The sequence below is a fragment of the Nelumbo nucifera genome, chromosome 6, assembly GCF_055504915.1.
Source record: "Nelumbo nucifera cultivar China Antique chromosome 6, China Antique-T2T, whole genome shotgun sequence".
Taxonomy (NCBI): domain Eukaryota; kingdom Viridiplantae; phylum Streptophyta; class Magnoliopsida; order Proteales; family Nelumbonaceae; genus Nelumbo; species Nelumbo nucifera.
The window spans coordinates 17,223,125-17,241,797 of record NC_142654.1 but is presented as its reverse complement, the minus strand read 5'-3'; the positions used below and the strand labels follow the sequence as shown (position 1 = coordinate 17,241,797).

The 18,673-nt window shown below is 37.9% G+C and overlaps 1 protein-coding gene and 1 pseudogene across 2 annotated transcripts; one reads left to right on the top strand and one right to left on the bottom strand.

Moving 5' to 3' along the window:
- The first annotated feature begins 506 nt into the window (after nucleotides 1-506).
- Nucleotides 507-1,382, top strand: LOC104590744 (RING-H2 finger protein ATL70 pseudogene; annotated as a pseudogene).
- Nucleotides 1,383-3,028: 1,646 nt separating this feature from the next.
- Nucleotides 3,029-11,005, bottom strand: LOC104590736 (Protein kinase superfamily protein). Of its 2 annotated transcripts, XM_088890165.1 has the most exons (8): nucleotides 10,719-10,847; nucleotides 8,362-8,441; nucleotides 7,562-7,817; nucleotides 7,144-7,196; nucleotides 6,996-7,063; nucleotides 4,730-4,819; nucleotides 4,519-4,588; nucleotides 3,029-4,425 (listed from the first exon to the last, which is right to left on the bottom strand). In XM_088890165.1, exons 3-8 carry the CDS (start codon nucleotides 7,684-7,686, stop codon nucleotides 4,115-4,117), a joined length of 717 nt encoding a protein of 238 aa, XP_088746291.1. In that variant the 5' UTR covers nucleotides 7,687-7,817; nucleotides 8,362-8,441; nucleotides 10,719-10,847; the 3' UTR covers nucleotides 3,029-4,114. The 2 variants fall into 2 exon arrangements, with proteins under 2 accessions (XP_088746291.1, XP_010247785.1); XM_010249483.3 differs by lacking the exon at nucleotides 8,362-8,441 and having other exon boundaries at nucleotides 10,719-11,005.
- Nucleotides 11,006-18,673: the final 7,668 nt, after the last annotated feature.

Below are 18,673 nucleotides of genomic sequence, written 5' to 3'. Positions count from 1 at the left end.
ATATATGTATCGTTTTGAATTTGAGGACAATACTAATCTATTGATACAGATTCTGGAACCAGAACAGGAACCAGCCCAATTGGTTTTATCAATTCGGGTCCATCAGGTCAGACCCGATCCATATCTCTCTCTCAAGCAGCCAGTGTCCCCTTTTATGATCTTTCTCTCTCTAGATCCCTTTCTGTGGTGATGGGTGATTAAGATATAATACAACTTTATAAATCTAGGGGCTGCATAGCAGGTCTGTAACTACATCTACATCTCTATCTAGCTGTCTATTTAAATGGTTTCTTCTGTAGCCAAGTCATATAAACCTCCCTCCTCCAACTCAAGTTTTAAATTAATTAATATCTAAGCATCAAGGTGACCTTCTTTCCTCGATTCTTATTCAAAGATGAACGTTACTCGTCTAATGAAACACTCGAGAGAGAGAAAGAGAGAGAGAGACGTTGACTTCTAAACCCTCCACCTCCACCTCCAGGCTCCATAGATTTATTAATAAAAAGGTGACCTCCGTCTACCTTCTCTTTCCTTCACCTCAAATGCATCTCTCTCTCTCTCTCAAGGCGGCAAAGCCATGTTACCGTTGACATTCCAAAGCTTTGACTATCCAAATAAACACCGCCCCTCAACTTAGCCATGGCTGACCAAAATGCTTTTAATCTGATCCCTCTCTCACAGTTGAGAACTTCTGCAGTGACCCCTTCAGTTCAATCCCATCACCATCTGGAGATGAACAACAGCACCGTAGAACCTCCTAGTAGTGGGCTGCTAGACAGCAAGAACATTGGTGGGTTCGGCTATGGAATTGGAGTCTCCGTCGGCATCCTCCTCCTCATCACCACCATCACTCTTGCTTCCTACTTCTGCACCCGCAATCAGATGCCCTCCGACCAGCCCCAACAGAGCTCCGCTCAACCCTCCAACCAACACACGATCATCACCATCGAAGAAGGCGTCGACGAGGCCACCCTCCTCAGCTACCCCAAGCTCCTCTACTCCCAAGCCAAGCTTCGCAACAAGGATACCACGGCCTCCTGCTGCTCCATCTGCTTAGCAGATTACAAGAACACCGACGTGCTCCGGCTTCTTCCCGGCTGCAGCCACCTCTTTCATCTCAAGTGCGTCGACCCATGGTTACGGCTGCACCCCACCTGTCCTGTCTGTCGTACATCACCGATCCCAACTCCCCTCTCGACTCCTCTTGCCGAGGTTGTCCCGTTGGCCGGCAGCCGGCGTTGAATAAAATCAATATAGGTATACATACATATACAGGTTCAAACTTCAAACCCAAGGTTTGCTTGCTATCATCTGTACACTCTTTGCAATTAATCTCTACCAATTCCTGGGGCTATAACCTTCTGGTAGAGATCCGATTAACAATTCTTTTTTCTTTTCGTTTTCTTTTTCTCTTTTTTTTTCCCTTACATTCATGTAAGTTTTGCATCTGTTTTACTATCAAATACAATCAATAGGAATTGGTGCATTTCATTTAAGAATATGATGAGGTTCTGAAGCAGCTAGAGCACTTCGTAGAGATTGACCATATGTTGTGATGAAAGAAATGAAAGAGGATAGAAATTAGATATATATTCATCTACCCATGTTTCCATTCAAGAAAGATTTCCCAAGGAATAAGATAGAAAGAAGATCTATCAATCCATGAACTCAGGAAGATGATCCAAGAAAGGGGCTGAGGGGTGTTCTGTAGCAATATATTGGCCAAACCAGATGTCCCCCAAATCGTAGAAGCTTCAATGGAGAGAAAAGGTCAAAGTTGCAGCATCATCTCAAGTCTCACTGGACTAATGGTGGAAAAAGAAATCTTTTAAGATTGATGAAGTCCAACCAAACTGAAAATCTAGACCCAGAAACCGCTAACAGGTTGGATCCCATATTAAAATTTAAAAGCTCAATAATTATCAAAGGGCTAAGTGGGTCCAGTACACATTAAGACAGCTCCATATACTGCTGCTCCAAGCTTTCATGACTTAAGTAGTATATATGGGCTACCCTATAACCAAAGTTCGTGGACATGATTGTCATATGCAACAACTGGAAGCCATAAAATATAGTTCCAGCTGGAAAGGGTTGAAAATCTACAGGCAAGAGAATCCGAATATAATGAATCTCTTACTGGGGAGAACCATAATGGGCCAAATTGCTAATTCATGGTTCATTCATGCTTTACCATGTCCATTTTGAAACGAAATTATTCTCAGAAACATACATTTTCCCTTCTTTTGAAATGGAATTATTAGTGGTTGGTACAAATTGAAGATGGGACCAAACCCAGGTCCAGAAACTTCTACCAGTTTCACTTGAAGAGGTTGCTCGATCAGTGTTTTGAAAATGAGGCTGATAGTCGACCCAAATCTGTAACCAAAATAGTCACGCGCTAAGAGGAATTATGAATTTGTGGATTCTTAGACTTAGGTGTTCTTTTAAATATAAAAGTGGAATAGAGGAGCTATCTTCGAGAAATTATGCTTTAAACTCTTGCCAAGAGGCTCAAACATGAAACTAATCATCCTCGTTTTAATGAAGAGAGTTTTAATTTTTCCCATATTCAAACTATTTGCTGATAACTAGGGGCTGCTTTGTCATTTCGCTTTTACAACACCAGAGATTTGAATGGTCCAATTTCCAATTTCAGGTTCAGGAAGAGGTGATTTTCTTGAAAAAACATATGGTTTAATACAGCTACAATTGTGTTTCTAAAGCTTTTGGTTAAAATTGGGCACCATTTTTATGATATCAGGCCTCCAAGGACTTCATCAGAGATCAGACTCAAAAATACTAGGAGCCAAGGTGATGCAGTAGAGGCCTCTAGGGCTCTCAGACTTACCGGCCTAGAGTTCTGCTCCTGATGCTTGCAATACATTTGATTAACTCAACTGCATATAATGTTCGTTAATGGTGTAGTTGAAAAACACAAATTGTAACCAGACCTTCTTCACAGGTACAAGTATGGCGAGATACATGTATTTATTTGTTGCAGTAAGTCCTGCAAAAGCAGTTATTCTTGAAACTGAGAAAAGTTCTTTCTTAATCATATGAGGACAAATAAAGTGAAGTACAAGCCTCGCGATTAAACCATAAGATTTAAGTTCAAGTGTGCAGAGACAGTAAAAGGAAAAAAAAAATAGATTACAGAATAAGTTGCATGCCGACCATGGTGTTGGTTACATGAATCTTGCTCTACATTCCACTTTGTACGGGGTCAGATCCTATGTTAAGTCACAAATCTTTGTATCATTTCTTGTTACTTCATCTTTGGTATTCCCTTGTCTTTTAAGAACCTTCAACTTGCACCAGATCACTCCTCATTTGTGAATTGAGGAGGAGAGCAGGAGGGGGGTGATGGAGGAGAATTGCACCATGAATCATGCTCAACTGTCTCTTTCCCAAATCCTTTGTTGATGGCTGCTGAATGGAACTTTGAATTTTTACAGAAGTGGAGCTTAAGCTACAAATATGCTTACTTGAGAAACACATGCAGGATCAATTTCTCATCTCTCAGTTGGAATGCGATAGAGCCAAAATAGTTATTTTTCACGAAACCCTGGACTCTCTGGGTTCTTTCTGGAGAACTGGCAATCTTGTGATGTGGTACCCAAGTACAAGAATTCTTAACATGATTTCTGACTCAAAATGAAGGATTTTCCTCCAAAATCTTGTAATAAGGGAGATAAACTACAGGATTATAATTCTTTCCAGTTTCCTCTTCTAGCCAACTGATTAATAGGATTCCTCATCCATCAAGTTAGAACTTTTGAGTAGATAAACTGTCAAATGTGCATCAAGTGTAACAAATCTCCTCCTTTCCAGCATCAGAATGTTATCCATCTAATCTGTACTAGGAGAATTGGATTAAACAAGTAAAACAATAAGAAGCTTTTTGAAGTGTTAATTCATAAGGGATCCCCCCAAGTTCCACAAGTCCACAAGGACAGTTGCCAGTAAGGAGCAAAAATCTCGGATTCATCCAGGGCATATTTCAAGTGAGGGAGCCCTAAAATGTAGTTTCTTTCTGTCACCTTCACTCCCCAATAATTTGAACATTTCCATCACCAACAAACAAGTGAAACTATTTTTCGGTAAATAAATCATGCTAAGCAAGTTTAATAGAGGGTTCTATCCTCCTTTGGAGATACCAAAGTATCTGTGGAACAGTTATTTTTGGCTTATCTCCAGTTTTGGTACACAATCTTGCTACATTTAAAAGAGTTTTAAGCTCCCTAGAATCATAATTATTTCCTAGATCAGGATCCACCATCATATGCATAGAACTTGCAAAGTTAGATCCTTGGATCCACTGGACTAAGTTGGTACCTTCCTTTTCTGATGATTGACCAGTTATCAGCTCAAGAATCAGCACACCAAGCTGGAAAACAACATTTTTCCACTCTTGGTCCATGCATCCTGCAAATCAGTGGAAGAGAATAAAAACATAAATGAATAAACATATACATAATAACAAAAGAATTGGCTAAAAGTGTCACAGAACAAGTTTACCTCTTGAACACGAAGCATGTGGTTTCGCAATCTGGCTTTCATGAGAACCAAGACGGCCAATATCAAAAAGCTGAAATAAGGAGAGGAAATGTCATTGTTTGAACTCTGATGATTTATGATAGCATATGAGACATCAAATAAACTTTTTACAGTGAAAAAGAAAAAGATGATGAAATAGAGTAAACAGGGGGCATGTACTAAGAATCTTTACCTTGGCAACAAAATTATCATCCAGCAAAATATTACTTGAATTGATGGACACATGATATACAGGTGGGTCACAGAAGAAATACAAATATTCCTGCACAGTGCATTTAACAAGAACTTAGATAAGATCATAATTACAGAGTATCCAAGCAGGCTCATAAAGGAAACTTTTATATGCTTATAGATAACAAGTTTACATACTACATAAGATGCATTTTAAAAGTGCAGAAAGTAGGAGTTGCAAATTCTATAGATTACCCAGTCAAGAGGCCTGTGTTAGATTGTGTCTAAGCGTAATATAATTATACTAAAAATTCTGAAAAAAAAAATGGCATTCGTTTACACGTTAAATGAAATTCCGGAGCATGTTTCCCAGGCCAATTATGGACAAACCAGAATTCCTGATAAATGCAGTTTGGCTCAATAGGTGGCCCGTCCATTTGTTATCCAAATTCAAGCAAACAACTCTATCAAACACATGAAATGCAATTCTAGCATACAAAGTTTTCATTTATCTAATAATGTGGATACATCATCCTATACCCCACCTTTTCTTGGGATGTCCCCAAGTGTGCCATCCAGAATTTCAATATCTTGACTTTAGAAAATGCCCACAAAGGAGGGACACATAACAAGGGAATTTAAAGCTGAAACTTGTACCATGAATAGAGGAAGACAAGGGGAACACTCAGGATACGTTTGGGCTCTCAACCATATTATCATGTGAAAATATTTGTGGCTTATTTAGATCCCAGGATTCATACTAGAAAACTTATTCTATAATGTGTATTTGTTTGTGGAAATTTTAACCATATCTCCAGAGGCAACCTGAACCTAACAGGAAAAAAGGGTTGGGTTGGGTTACAAATTTTATTAGGATTTTGGTTGAAACCTGAGCCAACTCAAATCCATTTTTTTGTATATGCATGTACTTAGTATTGTAAGAGGAGGGAGTAAGGGAGCAAAGGCTTTTGTGGGCTGGTTAAAAAGTTTCTGTCCATGTATTATCTGCATGTTATCTGTATGCGAATTTGGCTAGTGATGTCCCAACCCGACCAACTTGATTTCTTGATTCAATTAGGCTATGATTGAGTAACTAGTAGTAAGAACAGGTTGGATTATAGCTTGGCTTGAAGGATTCATGTACAAAAATTATTAGATTTATCCATCCTAGTCTTATTTATCTGTCAAAAATGTATATATTTCATACCTAAGATACATGTGCTCAGTTATAGACATGAGACTGATATGTGAAACGTGGATTTGGGTCTTCATTTGCAAAAACTTGCAACGGATACATATTCTAATATTCTATCCATTTCCATTGATGTGTATGCTATCCATTGGATGTACCAATAACACGTCTTAATTTTTCATCCCTTTATATTCTCGCTAATATTGGAATCTCCTTATAGTACTTAAGCCAAAGTCCATAAAACTTCTAGTGTTCAGAAAGTTTCATACAACAAAATTTGCTACTATGTACATATGTGGTTAGCTTTCACATTATCCAATCAAAATTCTGTAAATGTATTCATGTAGAATGAATCCCATGATCAAATTAGCATCTAAAGTATCAAGTATGGGGTACACAGTTTCCCACTTAAATGGAAAGAAAAATATGTATTATACTACATTATACAGGAACTTTCTTAGTTTCTCAGCTGCACTATTTATCCTGAATGTTATATAAAAGGAACAAGAAAAAAGAGTCGAAATGAGATTGCAAAATTTCAGATGAGGCAATAGATGATTGAACAAAAATAAGGCCTATGTGAAAGGCTTTGCCTAGAATGGATATCAAACTAAGATCAAAACCACAGAAAAGCATTTATGATAACAACAATAATAAGTAGAAACAATGATAACCACCACCATCATCATCTAAGCCTTATCCCAACTATATGGGTTTGGCTACATGAATCCTGTTTTGCCATTCCGTTCTGTTTAGTTCCATATCCATTGTTAAATTATGAGCACTTAAATTATTTCTTACTACTTAAACCCATGTCCTCTTTTTAAGAAATAATGACAATGGGAAGGATCAGATTGCAATAGCTGATAGGGTTACTTCCATACAAATTAAAACAAGGACTATCCACAAGTTCATCATCTATTTGGATAATGAATGAAACCTGAACCATAAATAACTGATTGTGCACATATGTACGTCTGTGTGTATGCAGATGTATAGGTAGGAAGACAAAAAATACATGTGATCTGCAAGTATAAATTTTTCTTTAAATTTAAGATGGGACTAAGCCACTAACCAATGCAGCTGCTACACCAATGGCAATTTCCAGCCTTGTCCGCCAATTCAAGGGGGTCTTAAGGGGGTCTGCAAACAGCAACTCTTGTCAATTTTTTTTAAACAAAATATCAAGTCCCAAGAAACATAATTTTTTTTCTTTGAAATACCATTAAGATGCTCCTTCAAGGTTCCATTTTCAGTGTATTCAAACACAAGAAACCTGAAAAAAAAAAGTATAGAAAGACAAAAGTCAATGGCTTTGACAACATCAACAGCATTATTGTTTTTAAGGAGGATATACTTAACAAACATTTAAAGATGTATATAATCAATCCATGGGAAACTCTGCCAGGAAACTTGGGAGGTTTCAAGCAGTTATTGCTATTATCTTTTATCATGATACTATTAAAGTTCTATATGAATTACACAATGTAAGCATCAAAATCACATGAATTTTTAAGAGAACTTTAATACGAGTCATCATCTGACAGATACCTAATTTCTCATGAGAAACTCGTTTTCTATTTAGAGGAACAAGAATACTAAATTCACTTGAAACAGAGGCTTAAAAAGTTAGACAAAGACCTCTCACGTCCTGTGGAAAAACCTCTGAGTCCAACAAGGTGGCGGTGATGCAAGCGCCCCAAGAGTTGCACTTCCTTATAGAAGGCATCCTTTCCTTGAGGAAAAGTTCTTACTTCTTTTACCATAGCTACAAGACCATCTTGAAACTTGGCTTTATACACAGAACCATGAGAAAGGGTAGAAATGGTTCTGCCAAACCGATTAGTCGCCCTCCTTACATCCTTGTACTTGAAGCGTCTAACAAAAGGAAATGGACCTGAAATAAATTCATGACAAGAAATTCAAGTTCCAAATTTATTTAGATAGAGATTATTTTCAGGATACAAATGGAAATGATCAATGTTCACCAGAAGGGCGACAATCTAATTAAATCAGAGTTAGTGGATTGTTAATTGAAGAGGGTTTGCTTTGTTGATATTAAAAAAATATATACAGAACATGTATGGTAAAAGCTACAACAAGATGAATTTTCCATCGATAAGATGAAAATATTGCCTAGAACTTTTCTTCAACTTTTTTTGCCTTTGGGTTCCATATGAAATTAAGAGAACAAGTATATGGACCAGTTTCCCACTGGTTGGGAATTTACCAGATCTGAATGATTGCACGAAAGGAGAGGAATCTAAGAAGAGGATTACTCTTTTGAGTCCAATTCTTTCCAATAGTAGTAACATTTAGAAGCATCAAGAAACTAAGACACTATGTAGAAATTTCCTTCCAAAGAAAATGTAGAAATTTCAGGTTCAAAATGTTCACAGATAATGTCATATAAACCAAAATAAAAACAAATGCAGAAGCACCTGAAGAATATGTAAGAGTGAATTTCGCTTGTTGATATGGGGTAGAGAATGATTATACAAGCATGCAATGGAGGATCAACCTGGCAATTCTTAGCTGTTAATGAATTGTGAGGATTATAAGAAGATCCCACTCTAAATAATTGTGTGATAAGTGCATAAATTTGATGAGGAATTCACAAGTCAAAATAGGAGGATCAAAAACATGCATATTTTTATTCATTGCACAGGCCTAGGGGTTGGCACAAACTTATCCACCCTCAATCAGACGGCCCTACTATCAAAATTTTCTTGGATAGAACTTATATGATCTTATGAAATTAACCACCCAATCCATAGCCTTTCTGTAGCATGTTCAAACCTTAAAATTACCCCTTTTTATTTGAGATCAACAGATAAGCTTGGTAGGCTACAATTCTCCCCCCTGCCCCCTAACCAGAAGTGTCCTGTGTTAATGGTATAGACACAAAAAAGGTCACTAGGTAGTCTTCACCCTTCAATGGTCATTGCAGTTGATTCAAGTTTATTCTAATACACAAAAATGGGACACTTGAGTGAAAATAAATTAATAGCCACTTTGGCATCCAGAGAATCTGTAAACAACAGGAGTTCAGGCCAGTATTCCACATGCAAGCAGATTTTGCATGTGGCACCCAGAGCATCTGCAAGCAACGGGGAAAATAAATTAGTAGCCATTTTTGGCACCCAGAGCATCTGTAAGCAACAGGACTTCAGGCCAGTATTCTACATGCAAGCAGGTTTTGGTTCTATAGACAGTTTGACATCATGTCTCTAAGTAAATTCTATAATTTGGAAGAACTTGAAATTGCCCTGTTTTATTTAACATAGATGGAACTGTCGAACACTTTTGCATCAACTCAACTAGAGAAGTTACTCTGAAATAAAGTTCATAGTTAACACAGCCCCCCCCCCAAAAAAAAAAAAAAAAAAACTCTCCCTTTCATTACAGAAGTTTTGTAGGCTTAACTTACATCTTCAGAGTTCAGAGGGGTAAAACCTGATCCAACTCAAGTGCAGCAATGGAGTCTTCAATTCTTACAAGAAGGCAGTGCAGATAGATAAAATCAGTACAAACGAAACCCATCCAAATATCTTTGGAAATGTTATTTTTCTCTATATTTACTGATGGGTCATTTGTTAATGTTAACAATGAGGCAGCTGCTGGTTATGTACTACTAATTATCTTTGTTGCAGTAGTAGGAACAAACTGCAAGGCTCAGAATGCTGATCATACTGAATGATGGGCTATTCTCTATGTGTTAAAGTGAGCTCTAGACTTTGGGATCAGAAAAGTTAGAGTTTATATGGATACCCAACATATTGCAAATGCTTTCACAAATATGAATAGTAGGTTAAACCGGGATGAACAGGGTCTGTTTGATGAAGTCAGATATCTGGTGCAGTCTTTTGCTTTTTGTTAAGTAATATATGTATCAAGAGTGAAGAATCAAGTAGCTCATGAAATAGCTAATAGAGCTAGAATTGTAAAGGGAGATAAGGAATTTTCAGAGTTGAACCTCCAGATGTGCACTCTTCTTAGCTAATAGAGCTAGAATAGTAAAGGGAGATAAAGAATTCAAGGTTGAACCTCCAGATTGGATGAGATGTCTTTTTTGCACTCTTCTAATCCAGGGGATCCAAGTAAATGAGCACCAATTACTAAAATATGGAACTAAAGTTCAATATAATTTACTAAAAACACAGCGGGAACTAACTCACGTACGAAAAGGAAACCAAACTAATATTGCGCAAGTTTTTACCAAAGTTTCCAACCCCAAGATCCATCAGCAAACTTCACCAACTAACTGCCCATCAAAAAATAAAATAAAAATAAAAATCACCTACTAACCCACTATTATTAACCCGCGAGCCCAGACATACCTATATATAATATTAACCACATAGAGGCTTCAATATCGGTTCTGATCACAAATACTGCTCCACAATTCGCATAGAATTATCAAGAAACACACTCTAACCGTGAAAAGTTAATGAATTCGAGTTCGAATTTGTTGATATCCACAAAATATGAAGCAATTATCTTTTGTTTATGACCATGCACGCATGAAACATCTCTTATCTCTCCATCAGATTCATACTTAAGTGTTTTCTCAAAAATTAAACTCAACTGTCAAGAATCACACTAAAAAAATCTGTGTACATGCAGAATTCAAGTTCAGGCACCTAGTGTTCTTCAAAAAATCAAATCACATTACTGCGATCTAGTAGGAAAGTCAGTAAGAATTCACTCTTTTATCTCCAAGTCAAAAGAAAAGAAAATTCATAACAGATCAAGGAATGCAGAGTGATGACAAATTGAATTAGACGACTCTCCATACCTGAACGAGTTCGTCGAGTCCATGGGAACAGGGAAACCCTAAATTTACTAAGAAGATGACGCATTCTCAAAGAATTTTGGGGTTCCGCGCAGAAGCTTTTCTGCTTACAGAGCATCTTGTCCAACCGATCTCCATGGCTTCCTTTTAATCCAACCTTATTTAATTCAGTCACCTTTACCGGTTTTTTACTCTTTCGGTAAAAACGAGAGATGAGAAGGGCACAATAGTCCGGTAAAAGATAATGATACGGTACGGCGTGGAGAAGAAGATAGTTTTTTATTTCTGCAATCTCTGACCATCGTTTTGTGATCATGAAGCAATTAATAGGTTCCCAGAATTAACAATGTGTACGAATAAGTGGGCCCAACCTGAGCCCGACATGATCTTAACGGCCAGCCTGACGCATCTCGTTTTCATCACGTGGACGTAGAGGAAAGTGAGCGTAGAACATCAAGTTGGGTAACTTTTTCCTACGAAATAATAAATAGGCAGGTAACATGTTGGGGCGGGACGAAAGGGAGCATGGGACTCACAAGTCACGAGTCACGACGAAGAGGAAAAAGAATAGAAATGTCCAAGGGAATACAAGAAAGGGACCGGACCGGATGGCTGGACCACTAGACCATGCCTTATGGTTCACAGTGAATTCAAGTTTTTCTTTTTTTTTTTCTAATTTTATATTTTTCTCCATGGGCTACAAAATGGGATACCCCATTCCCCAAACCCATAAAACCCCCCAAGTATGGCTGTAATCGGATCTAAATCCCATCCGATCTGAATCCTAAAATCTGATTCGAAATCAGATTGGATTTGAGACCTCAGATTTGAATTTGAATCTTTACAGAGTCAGATATATAATACAATTTTTATATAACAAATTAATGTAAATATAACCTACTGAATTTATTATATATAAATTCATATACAATATATATTTTTTATAATATTACATATAATTATATAAAATGTATATATTAAAAACAATAAATATTATAATATAATCGGATTCGGATTTTAATCGAATTGGATGGTGTTAAATCTAAATCCAATCCAATTAAATAAATACATCATCTAAATTCGAGATAATCAGATCGAATATCAGATTAAATCTCAGATTTTCGGATATCATTAACAAGCCTACCCCCAACCATGATGCAAGTCTGGATACGATCCTAAATCTCTGTTACAACCAACAAGAGACCTTATTACCAACAAGCCAATTGGCACCTTCCACAGTATATCCAGCCCTAAATCTCTGTTACAATCAACAAGAGACTTTATTACCAACAAGCCAATTGGCACCTTGCACAGTAAACTCAAGTTTCTTAGTCAGGTTAATGTTCGAAATATTGGAAACATATAAATCTGTCAATAGGTCGTGTATACGTGAGAAAATCAAACCAAACCAAAGCCGGTTTTATGATTTTGTCTCTATTGGAACCAACTGTTCCAAATCGATTCAGACACCAAGCGATTGTATAGTCAATAATATATAAAGATCTGCTTTTTTTTTGAATTTTTTGTTATATTTTTATGTGTGAAACGATATTAAAAGCACACATTTTATCAAACATATAAACAATTTACTAAATTAATAATCGGAATGAGATTTATAAAATTGTACATATAAACAGTATCGGATCTTATTGATTCAGACCCATTATTTCCGTTAATTATTGGTTCAAATTTGGGTCTTTCTTGTAGTCCTAATTAATAATCAGAATGAGATTAATACACCCTCTCCCAAATCAGACCCGACCCATTGACAACTTAGAGAAGAAGACCTACATAAACTATGCGACCTTGGTAGGATGTTGGTGAACCAATCCGGGCGGGTCAACCAGATGGTTCATGAACCGGCCAATTGGGTTGATTCGTTATCGTTAATTACAAGGTGGAATGAAAATCGTAAAGCATCTTATCCTCTCTGTCTGATGCCTTGTCAGAGATCCATTTTTTAAACCGAGCTATTGGTGAATGAAATAAGCCTAGGCTTTTTTTTTTTTTAACTGGCGTTTTCATTCAAATATACTAAAATAAGCGAGAAATGGAAAGTCATAGGAAAGTTCGCTGATTTTTCAACAATCTCTTTTCTTACTAATTCTTTAATAGGCCAAAAACAGCCTTTGACATTAATCTAGATAAAGAATAATATTTGACCCCTCTGTCTAGTCTAGGGCTGTCCATGGATTTCCAAAATTTGATATCGGATTAAACTCCATTTCGGATTTGGATGATAAAACTTGCATTTGATTAATAATTCGATGGATGTAGATTTAATCTATCTAATTTGATCAAAATTCCAGCTTGATAAAAAATATTATTTTATGTATGCATATACTATAATTTTGTATAATTATATAAATTTTATATTTGATAAATTTAATATTTTATATGTATATATCTTTATTATGCATATATAAGTTAAAATAATATTTTTTTTATTTTTCTTGTCATTTTACATATAATAAGATGGTTGTGAATTAAATCTCTGAAATCCGACATGATAATTAGATGTGGATACAAATCTATAAATTTTATAATCAGATGTCGATGCAGCTAGATCCAAACAGAATCTGAACTATTTACAGCCCTATGTGTGTATAGCATTGGATCTACCACCCTCATTTTTTTTTTCTTTTTTTTCCTTTTTCTTCAATGCCGGTCTACCACCCTCTGTCCTTTAACCATATAACTGAAATTATCTTCATCTAAATTGCCTTCTTTTACATGGTGCCAATTAGCTGGATGGTAAGGTCTCCTACTTCTCTAGTAGAAATTTGGGATCGAATCCCGCCTACACCTGAATTGGATGATGAACTACCCCGTTGTATAGCCCTTCACAAGATATCAGAAAAAAAACTTTTTTCAGGTATTATAACGTATTCATTGATCTCACACCTCCATGTTTGGAGAGACATGAAGTAACCATCTCTGGTTCATCAGTTGTTCTGCTGAAAAGTGATTATACTTCAGCTATGACTTGCGAGTAGGTTTGATTGACTAAATGACTATACACGACAAGCATAGTAGCTGATGACCCACTAGTTCAGATGGTCACTTGGCACCCCTACATTTGGGAGGCATAGTAATGAAATGGAAAAAGACAATTGTGGAATCAGATTCACTTTTGGATGTTCAAGCCTTCCAATTTTTATATGGTTTTCTAGGACTGCAACTATGTTTTGAATGAGAGCCCAGGTCTCCTGCAAGCAAAAATTCTGCTCACATAGCATCCAGCTGCATATTGAAATTATTTCCTGTACTGTTTCTAATGTATGGCCGAATTTGGTAGAATTCTCATGCTTTCGCAGTGTTTGCAGAGTATATAATCGGGCCGGGCTTGGGTTGGGATAAGATTAGGTCGGCCTTGGGATTATCTAATAGCTAGGCTTGAGCCCAGCTCAAAAAATTAAAAGCTCAAACTTTTGGGCCCAGGCCCAATCTAAAGACCAAAAATTCAAACTCAAACTGTGTAAAATTGCAATTGGGTCAGCCTGGGTCAGGTTAGACCCGCCCAAATTACACCCCTGTTCTTCCTTAAACATAACTAGTAACCAACTAAGCAACAATTTGTCTTGAGTGCCATTGTGAATACTTGGGATCAAGTGTGGCAATGGCAAGAGTGATATTCTTTTCTAGGTAGGGAATCAACCCATCCAGATAACCAAACAACTCAAAAACCTTCAAAGAGAGGTTAATACTAAGCACACCATAGGAAAGGCTGATATCAGGTTTACAAGATTTCCAAAGGCACTCTGAATATGCTATTCACAAATTGTTCCCACATCTTTATTCACAGAGCACCACCATCATGTATTGAGAACATCTCATAATAAATGACAAGAGAAATATTCTCAATGTGCAGCTGTAATATCTCCTAGGTAAATATGTGAGAGCAACTTGTGGTATTATTCTTTTACTATTTAAATGATAATAATACTTTTGTTGGAAGTATCCATGTGGAGGGTCTCACAATACCTTCATCATTATCATCATCTAAGCCTTATCCTAGCTATATGGGATGGGCTAAAATCATCAATTAAGCCTAAGAAGGTTCATAATATGCAAGCTTTTGCACTGTATATATTTATATTTATACTCTTTCCAAATTGAGTCATTAGTGTAAATGTTTGGGAGTACAAATAGGCTGAGTGTAAATTATGGTTTACTTTCACTTCGAATTTGACTTTGTTTTATTTGTTTGTAAGAAGTAAAATAATGCAATTTCCACCCAATAGAGACAATAAGAAGGTTATTTGTTTGGGAGTGAGGTAAGCATCAAGATCATGAGATACCCACTTTAAATGAAAAATAATTGATGTAAGAGGAAGTTGATACAGATTTTGCATCAGTTTTTGAAATACAGAATTTATACTACCACTAAATGCAAATGAAACAAAAAAAAAATACAAATTTTATATTAAATAGAATTGCAATTCATAGTTATAAACTAACAGGTACAAAACTGAATCGGATGCAAAATTTGTATCCAATTCAGATTTGCACGGCAAACAAATAAAGCTTACCAGTGTACCATCACAATAAAAGGGAGAGGGGAATTTTAACATACTGAGCAGAAGCTGAACCAATCATAATACGTCATATTAATCTGACATATGGGCCCCATGCGTACGGAGTTTATATGGTATTTCACGATTGATCGAGTCCTAATGTAAAGAGTGTAGATGATTCGAATTCCTAGGCCCATAGCGCCCATACATTACACAGCAACCCAAGCCCAATCTTGAAAGCCCAAGCTAGCTCCAAGCCCAGCCTGTACGGCATCTTATGCCAGGGTTGAGCAAAGCCTGTTATATTGGGCTCTGATTTTGCAACCCCATCAATCTTTTATTCCATTTAACCGCATCTTTTGCTTTACCTATGTGATGAGGGCAGATTTGGCCCTCCAGTGAAATTGTGACACGTGGTATCTCGTGACAACTAGGCGACACCCAGGCAACAACTTACCAAGTCGGTGTCCCGTCGGGGCACCGACCTGGCCGACCTAGATCAGCTCGGCACATGATCCGACCTGGCAACCCATAAGACGTCCACCGATGAACCATAACGGCATACCCCGCGAACTCGGTAGCTCACCAAGGAGCTCGGTAGCTCACCAAAGAGCTCGCCAAGGAGCTAAGCAGCTCTCCAAGGAGCTCGCCACCAAGGAGCCAGGCAACTCGGCAAAGCTCGCCACAAGCAGCTCGACATAGCCCCCCTGGGCAGCTCACCACTTGTAGGGTAGCTCGGTATAGAAGAGTAGTTTGGCGTATCGCAGGAAGATCTCCTGCCTGACAACCTGGCCCAGACACCGACCCGTCGACTGACACAGGCGCCGACCTAACAACCTGGCCCAAACACCGACCTGCCGACTGACACAGGCGCCAACCTAACAACCTGGCCCAGGCGCCGACCTGGCTGCCTGACACAAGCGCCAGCCTGACAACCACGAGGAGTTCACCACCGTACCCCGGTTCTGACGGAATATGACGAGTCTTACCGTTTGAAGGCTTTTCACCCACCTAACCCACGAGGACACCACTATATAAGGACTCCAACCCCCAAAGCCAAGGGGAGGGAAAAAAGGATAGTAACCCCTGCTCTCTAGCTCTCTCATTTATCTCCAAGCTCTCTGTAATCAGAATGCTAACTTAGGCATTGGAGAGTCCCCGCCGGGAAAATACCCCCGGGTCCTCTGATTCAGTTCTCACAGGTCCCTCAGCTCCTGCCGCCTACAAAGGAGAGGAAATCACCTCATGCAGAGGGTAGTCGGGTTGCGCTGCACCAGGGAGCTCCACCATCCTCTGAGTTGCAGGCCGCCTAGGAGCAGGTCAAATGACGAGTCCACCAGGGAGTTCGCCACCAGGGAGCTCGCCACCAGGCAGTTCGCCACCAGGGAGCTCGCCACCAGGCAGTTCGCCACCAAGGAGCTTGCCACCAGGCAGTTCGCCACCAAGTAGCTCTCCACCAGGGAGCTCGCCACCAGGCAATTCGCCACCAGGGAGCTCACCACCAGGCAGTTCGTCACCAAGTAGCTCACCACCAGGGAGCTCGTCACCAGGCAGTTCTCCACCAGGGAGTTCGCCACCAAGTAGCTCATCACCAAGACACGTCACCACCGAGTCAAATAACGAGGTAATTAGCCAAAAAAAATTATACATCACAAAAAAATGGTACGTGACCAGAAACGGTTACATCACTATGCATTACCATAGTGCCGATAGTTGCCTGCGCTTCACGTCCAAACCACCATGTGAAAAATCTAACACATTTATTTTTTCTCTTTCACATAGAGATAGTGGGTCAGGTTATGTCGTAGACTTGCACTAACACGGCCTATTGTGATTATAGCATTGAAATTTGTGTGCAATGGTTTTTCATTGAGTATGTTTTCACTGCATATGGGTCGGGTTCAATATTCTCTCTCTTTTTCTAAGTCATGTTTGGGTTGAAATTGCATCAGTTGGGTTCGGGTCAAACCAGACCATGTCAAATCCGATTTGTTGACATCCTTATATCTGCACTCTATTCATCTCTCTTCTCTTGCACATTCCACTGGTTGATGCTTTATATAGTACTGGCGAGTAAAGATATGCAAATGCATGAACTTGAATAGAAATTTGGTTAGATTTGGATTGACAGGTTTGGGTTTTGATATGAGTTTGGGTCCAAGCTAGGTTTTGTATTTAAAGTTGGGTTGGCTCTTAACCTAACCCAAATCCATCTAATTTATACCCTTTTTATTAAGAGAGTCAAGCGGGATTTATAGAGATTTAATGGGAGAGGGGAGATGTTACAAACATGAACTATTGGGGGTGAGGGAGTTAATAATGATTTTATTATAAAAAAAGAATTAAAACCTAGAAACCTAAGGGGGTTTAATTGTAACTTCTTACATTTCTTATAATTAAATTAAAAATAGATACTACATGTGTGAAAAATGAGAATTGAAAAAGAGCGTGTAAGCTATGTGGCTAAATGACCCATCACCTACCTTCTTTCCTCTTTCTAATATAGGTATGGATGGATAGCTATATCAGTGTTGTATCCAAACAATTTCCATAGTTCATTTGACATCTCACCAACAGGACTACCAATTGCTAAACCTAGATACTATAGATTGTTCAAGTTACAATAGAGAAATGTGAAGGCAGAGGATAGAGAGATAGAGGGGGCAGAGGTAGGGGGAGTTCCCTAGTTAACCATGACCCATTGGATATACTCAACCCAATCGAACCTGATCCGTTTTCTCCAATGGGTGATACGACCCATGTTCTTTTCTTGACCCGCATCTTAAATGAATGGGTTTGAATGGGTCATAAATGGATTGGCTCAGATAGCCATCCTTAGGTGGAAGGGGATTGTAATATATAATACTGTATAAGAAGCAATTGCTTCTAATGGTAAATTACTTGCACAGTTAGGTGTATAAAATAGATATTGTCTAACTTTTAATAAAATAGTCAACTAAAAACATTGGAAGGAACTTAAGAAAATAATTTAAATAGAAATTCTTGGAGAATGAACTCCATGAAAGTGGAATAAAAGAAATGATATGTTAAGCAATTGGTTCTTCTTTAATCCCTTGTCATTACACATTGTTAATATATTAATATTAACTTTTACATATAAATATATCTATGTAAGGAAGTATTACATTGTGGATGTGCTAGATGGGTGTAGGAATATGGCAGGATTCTTATAACAATAAATATATCAATGCACAATGTATCACCCTATTAAATACAAAGGCATCTACCTAAATGATTGAGGGTGATGTTGAAGTACAAGGGTTCATATTTTAAGAATGTAGTGAAGTATAAGCTTAGAGAAGCATCTAAAACCCTTGATGCGATCTAACATTTCAATTTGAAACCAAATTTAGAGTTTAACTACTGTGCATGATACCGGTGATATGTTAAACCCAGATCTCAAACTAAAGATATCATTGG